General features: G+C 35.8%; 2 protein-coding genes and 1 long non-coding RNA gene across 3 annotated transcripts in view; 1 reads left to right on the top strand and 2 right to left on the bottom strand.

Moving 5' to 3' along the window:
• The window catches only part of LOC119084358 (Kv channel-interacting protein 1), a 67,545-nt gene that overhangs the window by 4,687 nt on the left and 45,143 nt on the right, over positions 1-17,715 (top strand). The gene's annotated exons all lie outside the window — the stretch shown is intronic.
• LOC119084362 lies at positions 5,499-5,965 on the bottom strand. Its single transcript, XR_005089051.1, has 2 exons — positions 5,806-5,965; positions 5,499-5,746 (listed from the first exon to the last, which is right to left on the bottom strand). It is a non-coding gene; the product is annotated as an uncharacterized LOC119084362 (long non-coding RNA).
• Positions 10,835-11,973, bottom strand: LOC119084356. The gene has a single exon (XM_037194301.1). The coding sequence runs from the start codon at positions 11,909-11,911 to the stop codon at positions 10,910-10,912; it is 1,002 nt and encodes a 333-aa protein (XP_037050196.1). The 5' UTR covers positions 11,912-11,973; the 3' UTR covers positions 10,835-10,909.

Here is a 17,715-nt window from a genome sequence, read left to right as displayed (position 1 = left end):
TCGCAATGAACAAATTTCAGGAACATTTGTGGTATTTGGGTTCGGAATTGGTTGTCCTCTCGTTGTTTTCTGATAAAGTACCATATCCAGTAAAACAACGAATGTTTTCGAAAATGAAAAATTTAGATGATGGACAGTGGGCCAATCGAAACTGGCGTTTACTTGATTCAACTGGTATCGTGAAAAAGGACTTGGACGATTTCGTAGATGCCTCTTCTATGTCAGCCTTAAAATCATTACAGGTCGATATCCAGTTCATGTTTGAAAATGACGCCCAAGAATGGCAGTACCTGGATGCTTATCAAACTGCCAAACGCATTGTCGATTCATTTCATGTTGTAAATGATTGTGCTGAGCGTACCCTGAAGCTCATGACGGATTTCAATGATGGCCTGACTTCAAACGAAACGAAAATGCAACAGGTAATTCAGGTGGTGGAAGACAATCGTGAGAGAATTCCAAACACCAAAAAATCAGTTCTGGCGTCATATCGGAAATTGTGAATTGATTTTAAACCAAAATCAATTTTCATGGAATTTTTTTAAATTATTTTTTAATATTTCTTATCATCAACCTAAGATTGTTACGTTGACCTAGTCAAAAAATGAATAAAGATATAATTTTGTTAAACAACTTAATTAATTTGAATTTATTTAAAAAAAATAAAAAAATGTGATTTGCTTGCTGTTTAACACGGCTTTTTCCTTATATTAACGTCAGAAGAAAATATGGCAAAAAAAGAAAAATTTATTTACAAGGAAAATAAAGAACACTCGTGCGGTGTGCAACATAGATATTTTGGAAAAATTTCTGCAAAATAAATTCATAGATGTAATCAGCTATCAAAAAAAAGATCCGCAAGAAGAAAATAAATGTTGGACCAAAAAAATGAAACTGTCTACTGTCTATACTCTCATGTTTACTACGGTTTCCGTCTCCACTTTTTTCCATTTTAAAATATTTTCAATGACAATTTTAGTCCGAATTTCGAATAAAAAATTTCTCATTAAAAATTATTACCATTAGCTCATCTACGTTACGGCAAAATGACTATAATTTGGTGGTACTATACGAGCAATTAATTCTTTTTCGATTTTATCAACAGTACACATCGACACACGACTACTTCCATTGTAGCAATTTACTTTATTTGCCTTTCAATTTTGTGGAACAATTTAGATTGTGGTCGGAAAGACAGAAACTATATCGGTTCGCAAACGGTTTGTTAACATCAGATTACTTTACTGTATATTGTTAAAGCGACAAATCGAATAGAAATGCATAAGCTTTAATTTGAATTCACAGTCTTCCGTTTTGCCTCTGTTAAGCTTTCCGTTTACTTGACGTTTTGATTGTTTGGTCGTCACTATTTTCAAAAAAAGAGATGAAAATCGGGTAAACCTTATTCTATAGGTTTCTTCCAAGGTGAACTGAAAAGTCAAACCGTCATCCATAGAGCCATAACCTCAACACTTTTAACAATGCAATTGTCAAAATAACAAAAAAAAATAAGTTGTGGTTATGGTTCGGCCTAACCGTTCACTCCCTGTCATCCATCTATACCTTCAACCGGTTGCTAGGAATCTCGCGACGCGTCATTCACAATAATTAACATTTTGACACATTTTGTATAAGGAAGATGTCACTTTGTGAATTATTGTGAATGACGCGGCGCGAGATTCCTTAACACCCTTCAACCATTCATAAAAATGAAAACTCACGTGCCCGTAGTTTTCAAAAGGTACCATATAGATTACTGTTGTTTGGTAACCAAACGTTAAATGTAACAGATTTTTATAGAGCTCAGAGATATTTTGTCATTTTACAGTAACAAGTTATATGAAACGTCGGTTGGCCTGTAGAGGCGCCACAATTTTTTTAAGTTTTTCATTCTTTACGCTCTATTTTCAGGTGAAATAACTTCACTCTGATAAATTTCAATGAAACGTCATTGCAGTGAAGTTAGTTCACAAAAAAATAGATCTTTGACATCAGTAATTTTATGACGAAATGCAATATAAATTTACGAAAATATATTACCTTTGAACTTTAGTTTCCAAACATCATTACCCTTATGCTCAAAACAAACGAGGCATTGAAAACGTGTTTTGGTCCTAGTTTTCATTGACAGATGCAGCAGTCGCGATTTTGAATAAAAAAAGTTCTAACTTCATTTGACAGTTTCGAAAATTTCGTCATGAAAAATAGGAATAAAAAAACGTTTTCAATGCCTCGTTTGTTTTGAGCATTATAGGTGTGCGCATACAGTCTTCAACATTTAAAATGTCTCACTGTCATTTTTTTAGCGAATGTCATTGTGCATCAGCAATGACGTTCTCAGAAAAAGTTTGACAGTGAGACATTTTAAATGTTAGAAACTGTTGATCAAGCGTTTTCTACTGTTTGACACACACAAATTTCCTTGGTACAGATATAATTGTCGTAATATTTCGTCTAGATTTAGTTGCCTCTCCGGAAATGTTTGTCCAGATCTGACGTGTCTCCACATTTTATTGTGCTGCCAAAGTGTATCCCTAAGTAAGAAATTTCTTTATTGATTTCGAATTGTGTAGGGAAAAAGTTTTTTTGCTGCTGTCCTCCAAGCGGACTTTTTACGACGTTCTGTGATGGAGAGATAAAAGAAAAGCAAACAAACTGTTTATGGATGACATGCTTCCATTTTAAAATATAAAACTGAAAAGTGTTTACATTTTAGCAAATAATTGCTGGAACGTATAACTTTATTGTCTTGTCTGTACAATGGAACGGGCACATTATTCTTTTTAATGTGCTTTTCATTTCGGGAATAGTAAAAATAAACAGCCAGAACGTTCGCAGTTGATTTACATAAAATGTTTTCAGCAGCGCCATAATATTCTATCAAAGAATCTCTACAATAAATTTGCCATTTCTGCTGTCTATTCCAGTTGAAAAGTAAAGTTTGTTCTTCATGAGTTAATTAAAATAAAAATTTGAAAGGCTTTCATAAGCATTGTGCAGGTGATGTTCCTCTTGTAGCTCAAAAATATAATTATGATATTCGTAAAGTGCAACAGAAAATCGCTGTCGGCAAAATATTTAGCCGTTTTGCATGTTGTTCATGGTGTTCTTCTAGTAAATACAACCGTTTGTCTTTCTATAAACGGCTAACTTACAACCGTAAAGTTATCAAATCTGCTACCAAGGTTCTGAAAGAACAGGCTGATGACAACCATGAATTCGGGCACAAAATGTGTTAAACGCACTCACTCATTACAGATTGTGTGAAAAGTCAACTTGATGAATTTTTTGTTAAGCTGAGATTGTCACATGAACTTTCATAAACCTAGTTAAACCTAGCGAGAGAAGTTGATTTCATCGATTTCGGTGTCACCCGCCTTTGTAAGTGTCTTAACCTGTTCTTTCAGAACCTTGGTTATCTGTAACAGACCTCCATTGAAGCTTTGATCGTGGGTTTGACAATTTCTATGGGCTAATTTTCCACTGGCCAATTTGAATCGGACGTGATATCGAAAAGTATTATTTGAAAAAATTTGAGCTGAGTTTTCCGCAAACACTAACCAACTTTCTATAAAATTTTGCCAACTTTGTCATTGGCTTTATTGATTTGAATAGAAAAAAAGTCATTCTTAGCTGCAGTCGAAAACCAGCATCTATTTATGCATTCTTGAAATAAATCTCCGTCGTCTTCTTCTGATATTTTCTTTGATTTTTCGTTAAAGAAAAGTTTTTGAATGACTCTACACAAAACTATATTTGCCAGAACACACAGCCAACGACAGAATGATTTTAATTCTTCAAGCGAAAACTTTCGGTTGAATAAAGTTTTAATTCCCTTGACTGAAAGTCAGGGTCTTACACCAGAAAATACCGAAAAATGTGGGTAACAAAAGGTTCACTGTGATTGAAAAAGTATGAAATGCTATGAAAAACGTTAAATGTGGGTAACAAAAAATCGTTGAAGGCACGATAACTTGAGTAATTTTTAACCAATTTGGATGTATCTTTTTTTTAAATACGTGGAATTAAAATCCCGAGGCTAAGTTCGAAGATGGGCTATGAAGGACTAAGGATCTGGAAGCTATCCGAGAAAAACGGGATTTTATACTGTTGATCATAGCCACAATTAAAAAAGATTACTTTGATGAAATTTGATTTTGTTTGGTAGTGTGGGTAAATCATATAAGGTTGTTTTCGATGTGCATGAGACTAGTAGGAAGAATAATTTCATCATTCGATGCCCATCTTCTAACGTGTAAACATCTCTTGCTAACAACTTGGTAGTTGACTATCAAATTTGATTGTTGACTAACAACTTGATAGTTGACTATCAAGTTGTTTTGTCATTTGTCAAGTAGGTAGTTTTTTACTCCCTTTACAACCACATCTTACGCCAGCAAAATTCCTGTTATCAAATTACCACACTTTGATTAAAAAGTGTAAGAAATTTTAATAAAAAAGTTTAATTTTTGCAGGCAATATATAACATGAATTATCTCAACTAATTTTTGAAGATTTTTTTTAAATACATGGAATTAAATGAATCAAAAAGAATATTCTAAAAATTTTACGAGTTTGAAGTTTGCGGCCAGAGCGAAGCGAGGGCCGTAATTCACACGAGTCGTGACATTTTATTCACGATTGAAGGTTTTGTGAATGGGAAATCGAGGGATTATTTTTCCTCGGTCTACCAATAAATTTCTCCTTTTACAAATATTTTTAATCCCTTTACCATTATAGAGTGGTACCAATTTACCGAAAATATTGGTAAACTGAGTTATTTTTAACGATGAACCAAAAACTAATTAAGTTCATTTATTACCATGTCACCATGTGAAGGTATATTAAGTACCGGGGAACTTCCTTTTTTTACGCAAAATTGTAAGAGAAGAACATCTATCGCACTTTTTCATTTTGTGAAAACGTCCTCGTTCCACATTCACAAAACAAGCTTCGCATCTACTCTGATGTAACAAAAAGGCAATCAAACAGAATAATAGACAGCTCATACGAGTGGGAAGTTTACGACCAGAGCGAAGCGAGGGTCGTAATCTACACGAGTCATATTTTATTTATGATTTGAGGTTGATTGAAAATCTTGAAAATTGAAAATTGAGAGCACAAAAGGTGGTCAAAAATAATTCCACCTTACCCTCGAGGGTTTCCAAGAAAACAATTTGTCAAATTATACTGTCATTTGCGTGGAGTCATTAATATAGTAAATATATTATGTACTAAATGTGACAAGTTTTCATGAATACGTCAAAAATACATTTAGAAAAGTGTCAGTCAAGGGACCTGACCCGCCCAAAAGGTGGGACCTAGTATTTACTTGCACAAAGACTCATTTCATTTACACTTCAAACTCGGAATCAGATCCAACAGCAAAAATTTTAATAATGAAAATCATCATCTCCCAACCCACCAGTGGGAGTCTGACTAGTTTGGGATGAGAAAAGTCAAATGTATTGAATTGAATTTTAACGAACAAATCGACATTTTTGATCACAATTACTATGCTAATTCAATCGTTTATTACGTCAATCAGTAATTTCATTAGTATAAATCAACAGTCTACCAACAAATTCTATCCACAAAAGCCTCCACGTCCTCCATAAAATCTACCTCCACCATAATAATTGCCATAGTATGGGGACATACCGAATCCACCACCATAATAGGGATATGGAGGATATATTAAAGGTTGTCCATATATCGGAAACATTTGAGCGTTCACATTGATTACCTATAGTCAAGGTCCAGGTATTATTTATCACAGCACTGATGGTTAAAATAGAAATTTACCTGAATCAAAGCTATAATCGCTACGACAAACGCAGAATAGAATTTCATTTTGTTCCGGCGGTGATGATAAAATTTTTGACTCCAGAATTAATACTGCTGTGGAGTTCTGCGAACTTTGGTTACTTATATATAGACTTGCTGTCGTCTTATCGATTGTTGGTTTGTTTTTCCGTTGTCGTTATTTTGCATTTGAGTAAATAAAGCAAGCAACAGAAAATAACAAATTTTGAAATGGAAATTTTAGTTGAATTTTAATTTGCAACTAAATTAAAATTGAAATTGGCAGGGCAAACGAAGACAAGGTACTATTCCCCCCGGAATGAATTCAATTTTTTAGATAGTAGATAGTATGCGCCTAAAGTTAGATAAAAATGAGAAATCTCGTTTTCGTGTGTTTGTTGATTCGAGGCGAACCCGAAAAAAACTCCGTAGTTTTATTAATACAAAATCTTCTACTTCACTCTTTCGGAACCTTGGTTTTTTCATGCATTCGCCAATATAAGCCAATACTAACCCGTCGTCTGTTAGTTATACAATCGAAAAGACCTTTGATTTTCATTTGGAAAAACGCAGTTAGCCTAAACGATGAATCAATTTGTTCATAAGAAAATTTTCAGTCTACAATAAATCGTTCTGTTGAGAAGACGCATTTGAATTTACTGTACAGAAACTAACAGGTTATGCGGCCCAAAATCCAATAGCAGTCAGCTAAAGCAATAACAGAAGTGAATTGTAGTCGAATTGAATTAAGCAGTTAGCTTATTCGAAAAGTCTTTTGTTGTCGGTGGCAGTCAGCTACCAGTCAGTACGTTTCGGTGGCAGATAGCTACCAGTTTCGAAGGCAGTTTGCAATTTTATCGATGGCAGTTGGCTACCAGGAATCTGAAGTTTTATCGGTGGCAGTTGGCCACCAGTCTAATCATTTCGGTGACAGTTAGTTACCAGTTTGAACGTTCCGGTTGCAGTTAGTTACCAGTGCGAACGTTCGGTGGCAGTGAGCTACCAGAGTAAATTTTGTCGGTGGCAGTCGGTTACCAGAATCAAAATTGTTCCAGTAGCAGTCGGCTACAGATTTCTTAATAGCAGTTCGCTATTCTACGATTAGTAGCAGTCAGCTATACAGTATAATCTAAATGGACGAAGAGAAGCACGAAATAAGAAAGCAATTTATCTTCAATGGGAAAGACTTCAATAATTGGAAGTTTCGAGTGGAGATTCTGCTACGAGAACACAACGTAGAAAGTTTCATTGAACAATCGTTGGAAGAACGGGAAGAAATCAGAATAACTCCTCTCGACGATCAAGTAAGCAGAGCAGCAAAGGAGAAGCTAAAAGACGAACTTACGAAGAAAGAAAGAAAATGTTTCTCACTGATCGTACAGCGGATCGGAAATGATTTTCTCGAGTACGTGAAAGATAAGGACAATCCAAAAGAGGCATGGAATTCTTTGTGCAACGCATTCGAACGTAAAGGAGTGTCCAATCGTATGTTTCTTCGCCGTCAGTTGTTAACGTTAAGGATGAAGAAAGACGACAATTTGGAAGCACATCTATTGAAATTCGACAAGATTTTGAGAAACCTGAAATCCGTTGGAGCGAAAATGGAAGAGGAAGACATTATCTGTCAGCTACTATTGTCACTTCCATACAACTACGACTCCGTTGTTACGGCTTTGGAAACAATGAAGGCGGAAGAACTCACAATGGAATTCGTGAAAGGACGTTTGCTGGATTGCGACACCAAGAGAAAAACGAATACATTCAGCGATGTACGCGTGAAACTGAAGAATGTCAGCGAAGACTACCCTACTGCAATGGCAGTACACAGCAAGAAATCAATTCATTGTTTCAACTGTGGAAAAAGCGGCCACTACCGAAATCAGTGTCCGGAGAATGCAGATCGAAATCGTTGCGCCAATTGTTGTAATCACAGTTCCAATCGAGCACATTACGTTCAAAGCGATGAGAAGGATGGTAGAACTGGTTTATAAATTAAAGGGTTTCGATTGAGGGGGTGTGTTAGTTATACAATCGAAAAGACCTTTGATTTTCATTTGGAAAAACGCAGTTAGCCTAAACGATGAATCAATTTGTTCATAAGAAAATTTTTAGTCTACAATAAATCGTTCTGTTGAGAAGACGCATTTGAATTTACTGTACAGAAACTAACATCGTCAACTCTTTTTTTTTTGTAATTTATTGATAACCTTTTCAGGGGGAGTGACAGACAGTTAAATTTAACTGATCTTAGTTTCAGCTGTAACACTATTTTGAATGAAAAAGTAAATTAAGAGCAAAGCTCAGTTGAAATTTCTCTCGTTTCGACGTGTGACCTCGAGATCAGTTGAAGTAAACTACATACTGAGAACTCGTTCATCTTGAACTTTCTATTCTCGTGAAGGCCTTCTTATCACCCGAAACAATTCAATTGCCCGTAGAACTGTTTAAGACAGCATGATGCACATTAGCTCACATCAAGGTAGCTTTCACTAGACAACATTTCTAAAAGCATCCATGAACTTACGTTGCTTTAGATCTCCGTTTACGATCTACAATGAAAACTCGTCCCACTTTCTATTTTTGTGAAGTAATTGACTGCGATTCGAGCTTGTAACATTTATCAAACGAATAGTACAAGACAGAATCGTCAAAACCAGGGAGCAATTTACTATACGTCTTCCTTAAAATGTCGTTCAATCAACGTACTCCCTCTTAAATAATCCAATGTCCAGACAACTTTCGAAAGTCGAAAAATTTGTAAAAAAAAGCAATCAATCCCCACACAATGTAACAAACATTTCCCAACTTATTTTCAATTTACATGGCACATCCTGTTCCGATTTCTCGATATTCAACCACACAAATTCGTTTGCGCTATCGGAGGGGATGTTTGATAATTACGTTCAGATTGGGGATTGTAATTTGAATGTTTCGTCTATCTGATTGTTTCGTGTCTTTTGATGAATTTTCCGGCAATGAATCTCTTGGTCTATTAAACCTTTCGTGCGCTGTAATTTATGAACATCCCCATCAGATAAGCAAAGTACAAAATTGGCATTAATTTAATTCGACTTATTTGTTTGTTTGTTCGTTTGTCATGATACATGAACCGAATTTCGTTTCGTATAATGAATTAATGTTCGATGAGAAGAGATGATAAAATAATTCATTTCTGATCGAAAAATGATTGGTGTGTGTGTGGTGGCGTCAAGAACTGATTTATTCCACATAATAAGTTTAGTCCCGTACAAAATACTGGTGGCCTTTAGGATCAATATGCCGTTTGTAACACATGAAATTTGAAGCAGACGGTAAGGTCAAAGCATTTGCCCATGGCAAAATCGCAAAAAAAACTTGTAATTCTCTCCGTCCGTCTCTCTTCCGTGAAGACTGAAGAGAATAACTTGAGTAAATCTCAACCGATTTTGAAAAACTTTTCCTTCGAAAGGTAATCACCGAACGCACGCAATAGTATACATGGACTAACGTCGCAGCGTCTTCCTTGTTCTCCACTAGTTTATGTTTCCATCCATCCATAGTCGAATGTGAGGAAGCTTGAATTTCGGAGAGGAATTTCTACACTGACCATTTAACGAAAAATAGTCCATAAAATATCTGTTTCTTCACATTTAAACTTGAAAATCTTACTAAAATCTGCTAGTCAGCAGATGCATTAAACTCCGTCATGGAACAAAATGTCTACTTTGCGATCTATCTATCAGCGCTTTATAAAATCAGAACGATTATATTCAGTGAGGTACTGGAAAGACAACTCACAATTAGCTGAGCAAATTGAAAAGTCCTTCAGCTTTCAACTCGCTTAATTTATTTACTTTTCATGTCTACACATTTCTACTCACACCGAGACTTTACACATATGTAAAACCAACGTAATGCATAGTTTTAGTATACATGCCCCCACAAACTAAATGACTGACTTGAAGCCAATTTAATTTACTGCGAATTTTAATTTGAATTCATTTTGTCAAGATTCTACACATGTACCGACTAGTAGTTAATCAACTCTATAGATGAAAACAGAGCGAGCAAGGTCATTTCTATTTCCTCTGCACGTACAAATTACATTCGAAAATGAAACGAAAATTGAATTTTCTTGCATTAGCAGAGCTTGATTGGACCGATGCAAATGGAACGACGCGTTCATTAAATTTGGTAACATTTGGAACCAAGTGAATTTGAATTGATTGCTTTTTGTGCGCTATGGATACGTGAAAGCCGGAACAATTCTTTACTTTATGAGCTAATTGAGGATTACATATCCCAAGGAATGAACTAGATGTTCGATTTTCAGCATTTCGTTCATAGTCTCTCTAATTGAACATATTATTAGAAAACCTCAGTTACCTCTTGAATCTTTTAGTAATTATTGAGTGCGTTCTATTACTAAAAATGATTTAAATGAGCGAAAGTCCCACAAACTTATTAGATTTGAGCTTCACTTTTCAAGCAGCAGAGGATTTCTCCAATGAATATAAACTTCCCAGGTATGGTCTAAGGTCTAAGGTCACCGAGGAGGACATAGCGATTTTAAAAACGGATTCTAACTCACTCATTTTCATATTATTTTGACCAAAATATTGAGTGCGTTCAAGCTAAATTGACCGATTTTGAAGAATCGGCCATACCTGGTTTTTACCTTCATTGGATTTCTCTACTGCGAATAACCCACACGAGCAATGATAATTTTATCAACCTTACAAACCGTTCAAACACGAGAAACGTTTTATGATTTATCTTTTGTCCACTACATAACAGACGATAGTTTGTGGTCACAGCTTTCAGAAATTCGATTTCAAATTCGATTTAAGAGCGAAATACGTACATCAGTTATTTTGCTGAACCATATGGCCATCTGCTCGTCGATGTAATACATTTTCCATGATATTGTCTGAAATAATCGCGTGACACATTTCAACCAGTCAATTTCTCACGTAGTGCTAAGCGAAGTGGAAAATTTAACTGTGTAGCAATCCAGAAAATAGCGTCATCTGTATAACAATTCTGGTTGTGCAATAAACATTTTATTCTACAAAACATAAAAACTAACAAAGCTGTACTACATATCTGCATAATTTCCACGATTTCAACTTAAGTGGGCCTTTGTAAGGTTTGCATTTACATCTTCAATTTTTTGCAAAAGGACCGGATCGAAGTCCTTGTCCATTTTATAGCAGTTTATGAACGGTGCTGACAGATGTGCTCGCTTTACATCATATTTACTACGCTGTATTTGTTTCGTCTCCGCTGGCATTTCTAAATCTCTCAAGACAAGCGCAGCAAAAGCTAATTCGAAAATTTTATTTTCCTTGTAAACATTCATCAAGCATGCTACTGCTGCCTCGTCACGTAAAGTTATGTGATCACGAACTCTCTCTTCATCTTTACGCATCTCTTCCTCCACAACAATGCTGCAATTGAGATTTTTGATTTTGATGTTGTTTGGATTTAAGTTGACGTCTGGCAGGTCCAAAATTTCTTTATCCGTGACATACTTGGCCAGACAATAGGTGGATTCCATTGCAATCAGAGTTTCGTTATTTTCAAAGACCTTTCGAAATAATGAAACGAACTCATCCTCTGAGGCCCTACACTTTACCGCAATTTCCTTCAAATTCGTTCGCATTTCATTTCGAAAATTGATTAGCCGAAAATTCTTTTCACTTTCCGAAAAAAAGGCAGCCTGTTGGATGGATGACATGATCAGAATGAGGTCCATTGTCTTCTCGCTTTTGGCCAATTCATCGGGTAGGCAATTCGAATCGTTAGGCATTTTTTTCTCAACAAATTCTCGCATGTCTGCCCTCACAGCTTGATTCAATTCTGACAGTGTGAGACGGCATTTCGGTGGTTCTTTCGACATCGGAAAATCAAAATCCAGTTTTCCTTCAGCTTTCAAAGCTCGCAACGTACATTCACAATCCGTTGATCCATCAAGTTCATAGTAACTATCTGGCATTTTCAGCGCATCTAACTGACCCACTCTTCCGTAAATTAAAACGCACAAAAATATGAACGAGAAACGAGGCTCCATTTTGCTACACTTTACAATGCGGAACACTGACGACTGACTAAAGAAAACTTGCATGAATTGAATTTAAATTCTTGCAAATTTCAAGATCACCTCTAGTGCCTCTTGATAATGCACAAAGTGAAACAAGTACAAGGTTCACAAAATGCGCAAAACTTAATAATCAGAGCACAGTAAATTGGAGTGTAGTCAGGTGACATGGGGATCAAGCGAATGTATAAATCGCGTAATTTGATCATTCTAAGTCGAAAATTCTTAATTATTTTGAACTATAACCAGTGAGCCGCCTAAATAGAGCCGCCGTTGATATTCAAATTCCGTTTGAGGTATCAGGCGAAATATGATTTTTTGATGCAAATTGTTATCATCTGTTGACTGCTCTCATTTCTATGTCGTCTCCTAACAATCGACGATAACAATTGTTAACGGTAGACCGCACTATAACTAATCAGATTCAATTGAAATAAATCGGTCGATTAAGATTGTTGTATTTATGTGCATCACATATTCGAACACTACTGTGGGCGTATAGAGCACAGAAGACATTTGATCGAATTGTCAGTAAGGTTAGATCAAATTATTGATAAAGTCCAAGGTGGCATGTGAGAAAGCTACGCCGATCGCCATTATTTCGCTGGGCCGTATTGGTGGCGTAACCTCCTCACTTAAAATTAGCGACATGGTTTCTGCCTCTGTTTTGATCTGAGAGACAGTGCAATGCAATTTCATATTTCCTCAAAAGTTTGAAAGAATTATTTTTGCCAATATCTCATCGGGCCATGCCAACAGCGGCAAGGAAACAACTTGTTGACACTTCTCACTTCGTAACAAAATTGTGTTGCAATTTCAGTTCAGTTCATTGAAGTGCAGTAGAAGTAACAGACTTTTAACGACATGCTGAACTAATATAACCTAAAAGCTCATCACTCAAATTGTGTTTCAATTAAGTGCTTATTGAAGCTACAAACATACATTACGCCTATCGTCGTTGTCATTACGTAATTGGGAATAAAGCGGACCCATGAAGCCATTAACGGTTATAGAAATTAAATTAAAAATTTCGTTAGGCTGTTGAATTCACCTTGCATAATTAAACGAACTCAACAGTTCGTTTTTCCCCCCAGGACGTTAGTGTTGTAAACATAATCAACAATATCCCAAACCGAATGGCATCACCATATAATCATATACCCTGCGCACAATGGGAAATATTTTATTTCCTATTTTCTGGGCTCGTTGCCGGTCTATGCATATCGCATACAAAATTTATTAGACAAAATTTATTCTATAAATTGAAACGATAATTTTCAACTCTGGTCGCTTCTGCTGGCATTGGAGTACACACACACTTAATTGAATGGATTGGGCGTTTGTGATTATAAATGGTTTTTGATTCGTTTTCTCACTTTTGTGCCATCCCTAAATGTGTCGGGGCATAATTGATGTTTTGAGAAAGTTTATACAATAATCTTCTGACGATTCCATTACCATAGTCAGACACTGATTACATTCTCTATCGTCATTAGTGGTATCACAGTGTTATGTGCGGCCTATCAAAAATATCGATTTTGTAATTAATAAAATAAAACTTGAATTTGATTGATTACGAAGGATTGGCTGATGGCGAGATTTCGTATAATTAAATCGAATTAAATTTTATTTCATTTCCGTAATTAGGACCAATGATTCCTTGTTAGGCTTGCACGCAAACGTTGTCCACCGCTATTCGGGCAGTTACTGGACTGTAATGGATTCAGAACTTCTTGCTTGCAAGAAAATTGATTCGACAAAAGTTAAAATCGATTGAAGGTGGAGATTATTAACTTGAATAAGTCTGAACTGACTTTGATTGAGGTTCGTCATTGTGGGTTTGAGTTCGAAAGAGGCATATTTGGGTCGGTTCTTCCACACCTAGACCCGCGTAGGTGTTTTAAGGTCTTACCAATGGTGTTGATGCCACCAATCCGGGAAAAACAAAATTAGAAAATCTAGAACTGTAAGGACTGACTGGCGCTTAATTGAGAAAAAAAATGCGACAGCTCGCCGATATTCGAAAGCTAATCAGTCCATGACGCTCCGCAAAGACATAATATTGGTAGGCTGCAGCAAGCAAAAATTCGTATTTCCTCAGAAAATTGTCTTTACAATCAACCAGAACTGCGACCCAACTTTTTCAATAAACGATTGTGTTCTTCAATGCTTGACCACTGTTCATTCGCCCGTTTTACAGTTTAATACTGTAACTGAGAGATCATTCATAAATTACGTAAAGCTTTTTCAGTGCAGCTGTCATCACAATTGAATCTTAATAACAACAAGAATACACGAGCTCTATGAAGTTTATATTGAACCCCCAATATACCATTCTCAATACGGAGTAGAACACAATCTTCAAGTAGTCGTACGTACACCCTCAATTTTGATGTGACAGCCTTGAAAAAGTGTTACGCAATTTATGAATGATGCCCGGATCATTGGTCATACATTTCGATTCAAATGAAAAATTAGAAATGCATTGTTTACATCGTCAGCATTAATCACTACAGTCATGGTAAATCCAAAGAGACTAATTGCTGATGAAAATGATGCATCGAGTGTTAAATGTGTTGATTTACACCCGGAGGCGGGGTCACTAAACACGCAAGTGATGCAATTTCCATCATAAATCCAGTAGAAACATTTCAGTTAGCTGGACTGGAAAACAGAAGAGAAACTTTGTGTAAGGTTTATGGTGCAAAATGGACCGTGTGTATTCCGTCGACACGATGTGCAGATTGAAACTTTTTTTTGGTTCAATTAAAAAGTTCATTATTCAAATTAATGCAACGGGAAATTATATTACGACGCGACGTAAGTTTACTAAGTGGAAACTAAATAGCGTAAAGCGTTTATGTAATTAAAAATTTTTTCTCCTCGCCAGTTCGCTTCGCACACATAACAAAATAAAGCGTCGTGAATAGAACTTTGTTTCATATAAAAGTCAGTCATGTGAATTTTTGGATGAAAATTAATTGTGAAAATTTTAAATTGCATTGCATGCGACTGCGAAAAAGCTTACCGAGGCGAATATACCAGAGGTACATTACCCTATGGGATCATTCATAAATTACGTAACTTTTGTTCAGTGCTGTCATCAGAGTCTTATATAACTCTAGAAATATGTGCTCCGTGAAGTTGAATCTAAGTTCTAAATGGGTGGATAGAACGAGAACATAGGTTCCTTAGTTTCGCAGGCTGCGTATTTCCCTAGTTATTTAAGATTCAATTTGAAGACAGCACTGTTAAAAACATAATTGATGAATGATCTCGATATGGGACTAACTTGAAATCAAACCTGACTATTTTGAATACAACCAGGTTCAGGTTAATTTCTTTTCTTTTCTTTAAAATATGACTTGAATGACTGCTTCAGACCGAGCTGTAGTTCAGATGGACTGCTATTTCAATCTCCGCATTTCGCAACTAGGGTCGCCCACAATCTCCATAAACTAATCTCCATGAACAAATGAAAGTGCCTATTATGGCTCTTGTTTGTGTTTGTCTGTCTTACAGAGTTGAGCAGCCGTGTTTCTCCAATCTCATCATCAAACAATTCGAAGGAAAAGATCAACAAAAACCTTCACACGATCAATTGTAAAGAATAAATAAACAAGGGCAAAAACACTATTGGACTTAAAGTTATATAATCAAAAAAAAACTAATAGATTTACTACATATTCAGCGATATATTGCTCGTTAGTGAAACATTGACGGCGTTCAATCCATCTCTTCGTTCATTTTTAATTAATCGAAACCTAATCAAACTCCTCTTCTCATGGCTTCGATCGAAATAATTATTTTTTAATTGGACAAAAACAATGGCGAAAACAAAATTGCAAACATCCGCGATGAATTACCGTTGAAACAAATGAAAATTGAATTTAATTCACTATATATCCCGACCATTTTAAAACTTTGTCGTTAAACAAATTATCATACGAACGGGTATGTGTACTCACAAAACAGAAAACAATCGAATGAAATTAAAACAAATAGCATCATCAGCACGTTTGAGTTCATTATGGAACATGTGAACTGAATGCTATTCAGGCAATTTTCCACTATAAATTCTGTACAATCAAAATATTTTGCATTTCTCGTTTGCATTTATTGTGAACACACTAAAAATAGAGCCTCGTTATAACTTTTATGGTTGCGCGTGACCTTTCTTTGCTTGTGATATTGTTTAAAGGTTTTTCACAATTTTTGTAAGGGCGCTCGGATGATTGAGAGAAGGTGTTTTTGTTTCAATTATGTTTTAATACAAATACAATACTCTCTCTAGCAAACAAACTCTCAGCTCTCTGTAGCAAACAAACTTTCTCTGTGTCAAATTCACACCTTATTTCTTTATATTCTACAAACAATCTATGGCAGAATTCCGAGACATGTAGGATTCAATAAAATAACCTTGAATGCCTTATTTACAATCGATTTCCCGAGCATGCTAGAACCGCCTAGAATAAGCAGATCGGACGGAAAGCGTGTTGACGGTGTAACCATCACTCCTTAAGAATGAGGAAAATCTTTGGTTTGGGAGGCTACATCTGGCTACACTGTTGGTCCATCGTACCTGGCCCAATCAGCGAAAATCGCTGGCTCAGTGGCAGACCAATCAGAACGTCATAAACATAATCATTACATGGCATTAAAACGTGACTACATATATTCACTCCTATCGCTTTCGAAACGTTCGGACCAATGGGAGAGAGGACACTAAGAAATTCATAAATAAAATCGGAAAACTGATGCAACAAAAAATAGTATTTTACATGACTAGGGATAAAAAGATGGGAAGTAGAGTTTTCAAGTGAATTTTGTTGATCCGAGGCGAAGCTGAGGTCAATAAACACACTAAAACGAGACTTTTCTTTTTTATCCCGAGTTATGTAATGGATTTTACATGCTGAGGGCGTCGAAGGTAGTGCTTGAAACATGAAAAGTACGGTTTTCGACGCATGTAGCTGTAGCATGTAAACTACTATTGATTTGTTATTAGTATATTACTTCCGAGGTTCCAAGTTGTTTATTTGATAAGTAGGGTGTTACAGCCCGACCCGAAGGGGAGGGCTGTATTCCCCACTTGTCAAATAACAACTTGGAACCTCGTAAGTACAATGCTTTACGTGATTAGGCAATGTAAATGAAAATGAAACATGCCGTAACACGTAAAAATCTATAACTAATTAGAATAAATTCTTCGTAAAAAATTTTTGTAATAAAAATCCAGATGGAAGACTTTACATTTTGACTGACTACGCTGTAATGTACATGTACCAAAGGCTACTTGATTCTTTCACCACCTTAATAATAGTAGTTTGGTTGCTAGAGAGGGTATTGTTTAGTCCCAACTTTTGCCATATTGAGATACGAATTCGCCGAGGACTGTGAACATATAGTGGAGCAAATTGATAGAACCATTTCGTTAATACTATTTTTTCGACAAGAACGAAAATATTTTATGTATGCAAGAAGATTTATTTTTTCGGAAATCATGCTGACAGGATAATAATTTTGAGCTGGCAGCATTGTTTGAGTGGATTACAGTATTTAGGCGTTACGTAAATTGTTTACTGTGTGATATGTAAAGTGCTGAATATTATTTTTTGCGCAGCTATATACATACCATAGCGATTTCACCAGAATAAATTTTTATAAAAAAAACAACAAACAAGTAACATATAGACCCATCCAGTCGTATATATATCGTCGAAATTATTTCTGTTGCGCGTAAATATTCGCAATATTTTCAAATTCAATCCACAAGAGAAGAAATATTCGTATAAATTTCAATTTTGTTCGACTGTGAGCAATATAGAAAT

The sequence above is a fragment of the Bradysia coprophila genome, unplaced genomic scaffold (assembly GCF_014529535.1).
Source record: "Bradysia coprophila strain Holo2 unplaced genomic scaffold, BU_Bcop_v1 contig_732, whole genome shotgun sequence".
Lineage (NCBI taxonomy): Eukaryota > Metazoa > Arthropoda > Insecta > Diptera > Sciaridae > Bradysia > Bradysia coprophila.
Note: the sequence above shows the minus strand (reverse complement) of the source record. Positions and strands in the feature narration are given on the sequence as shown.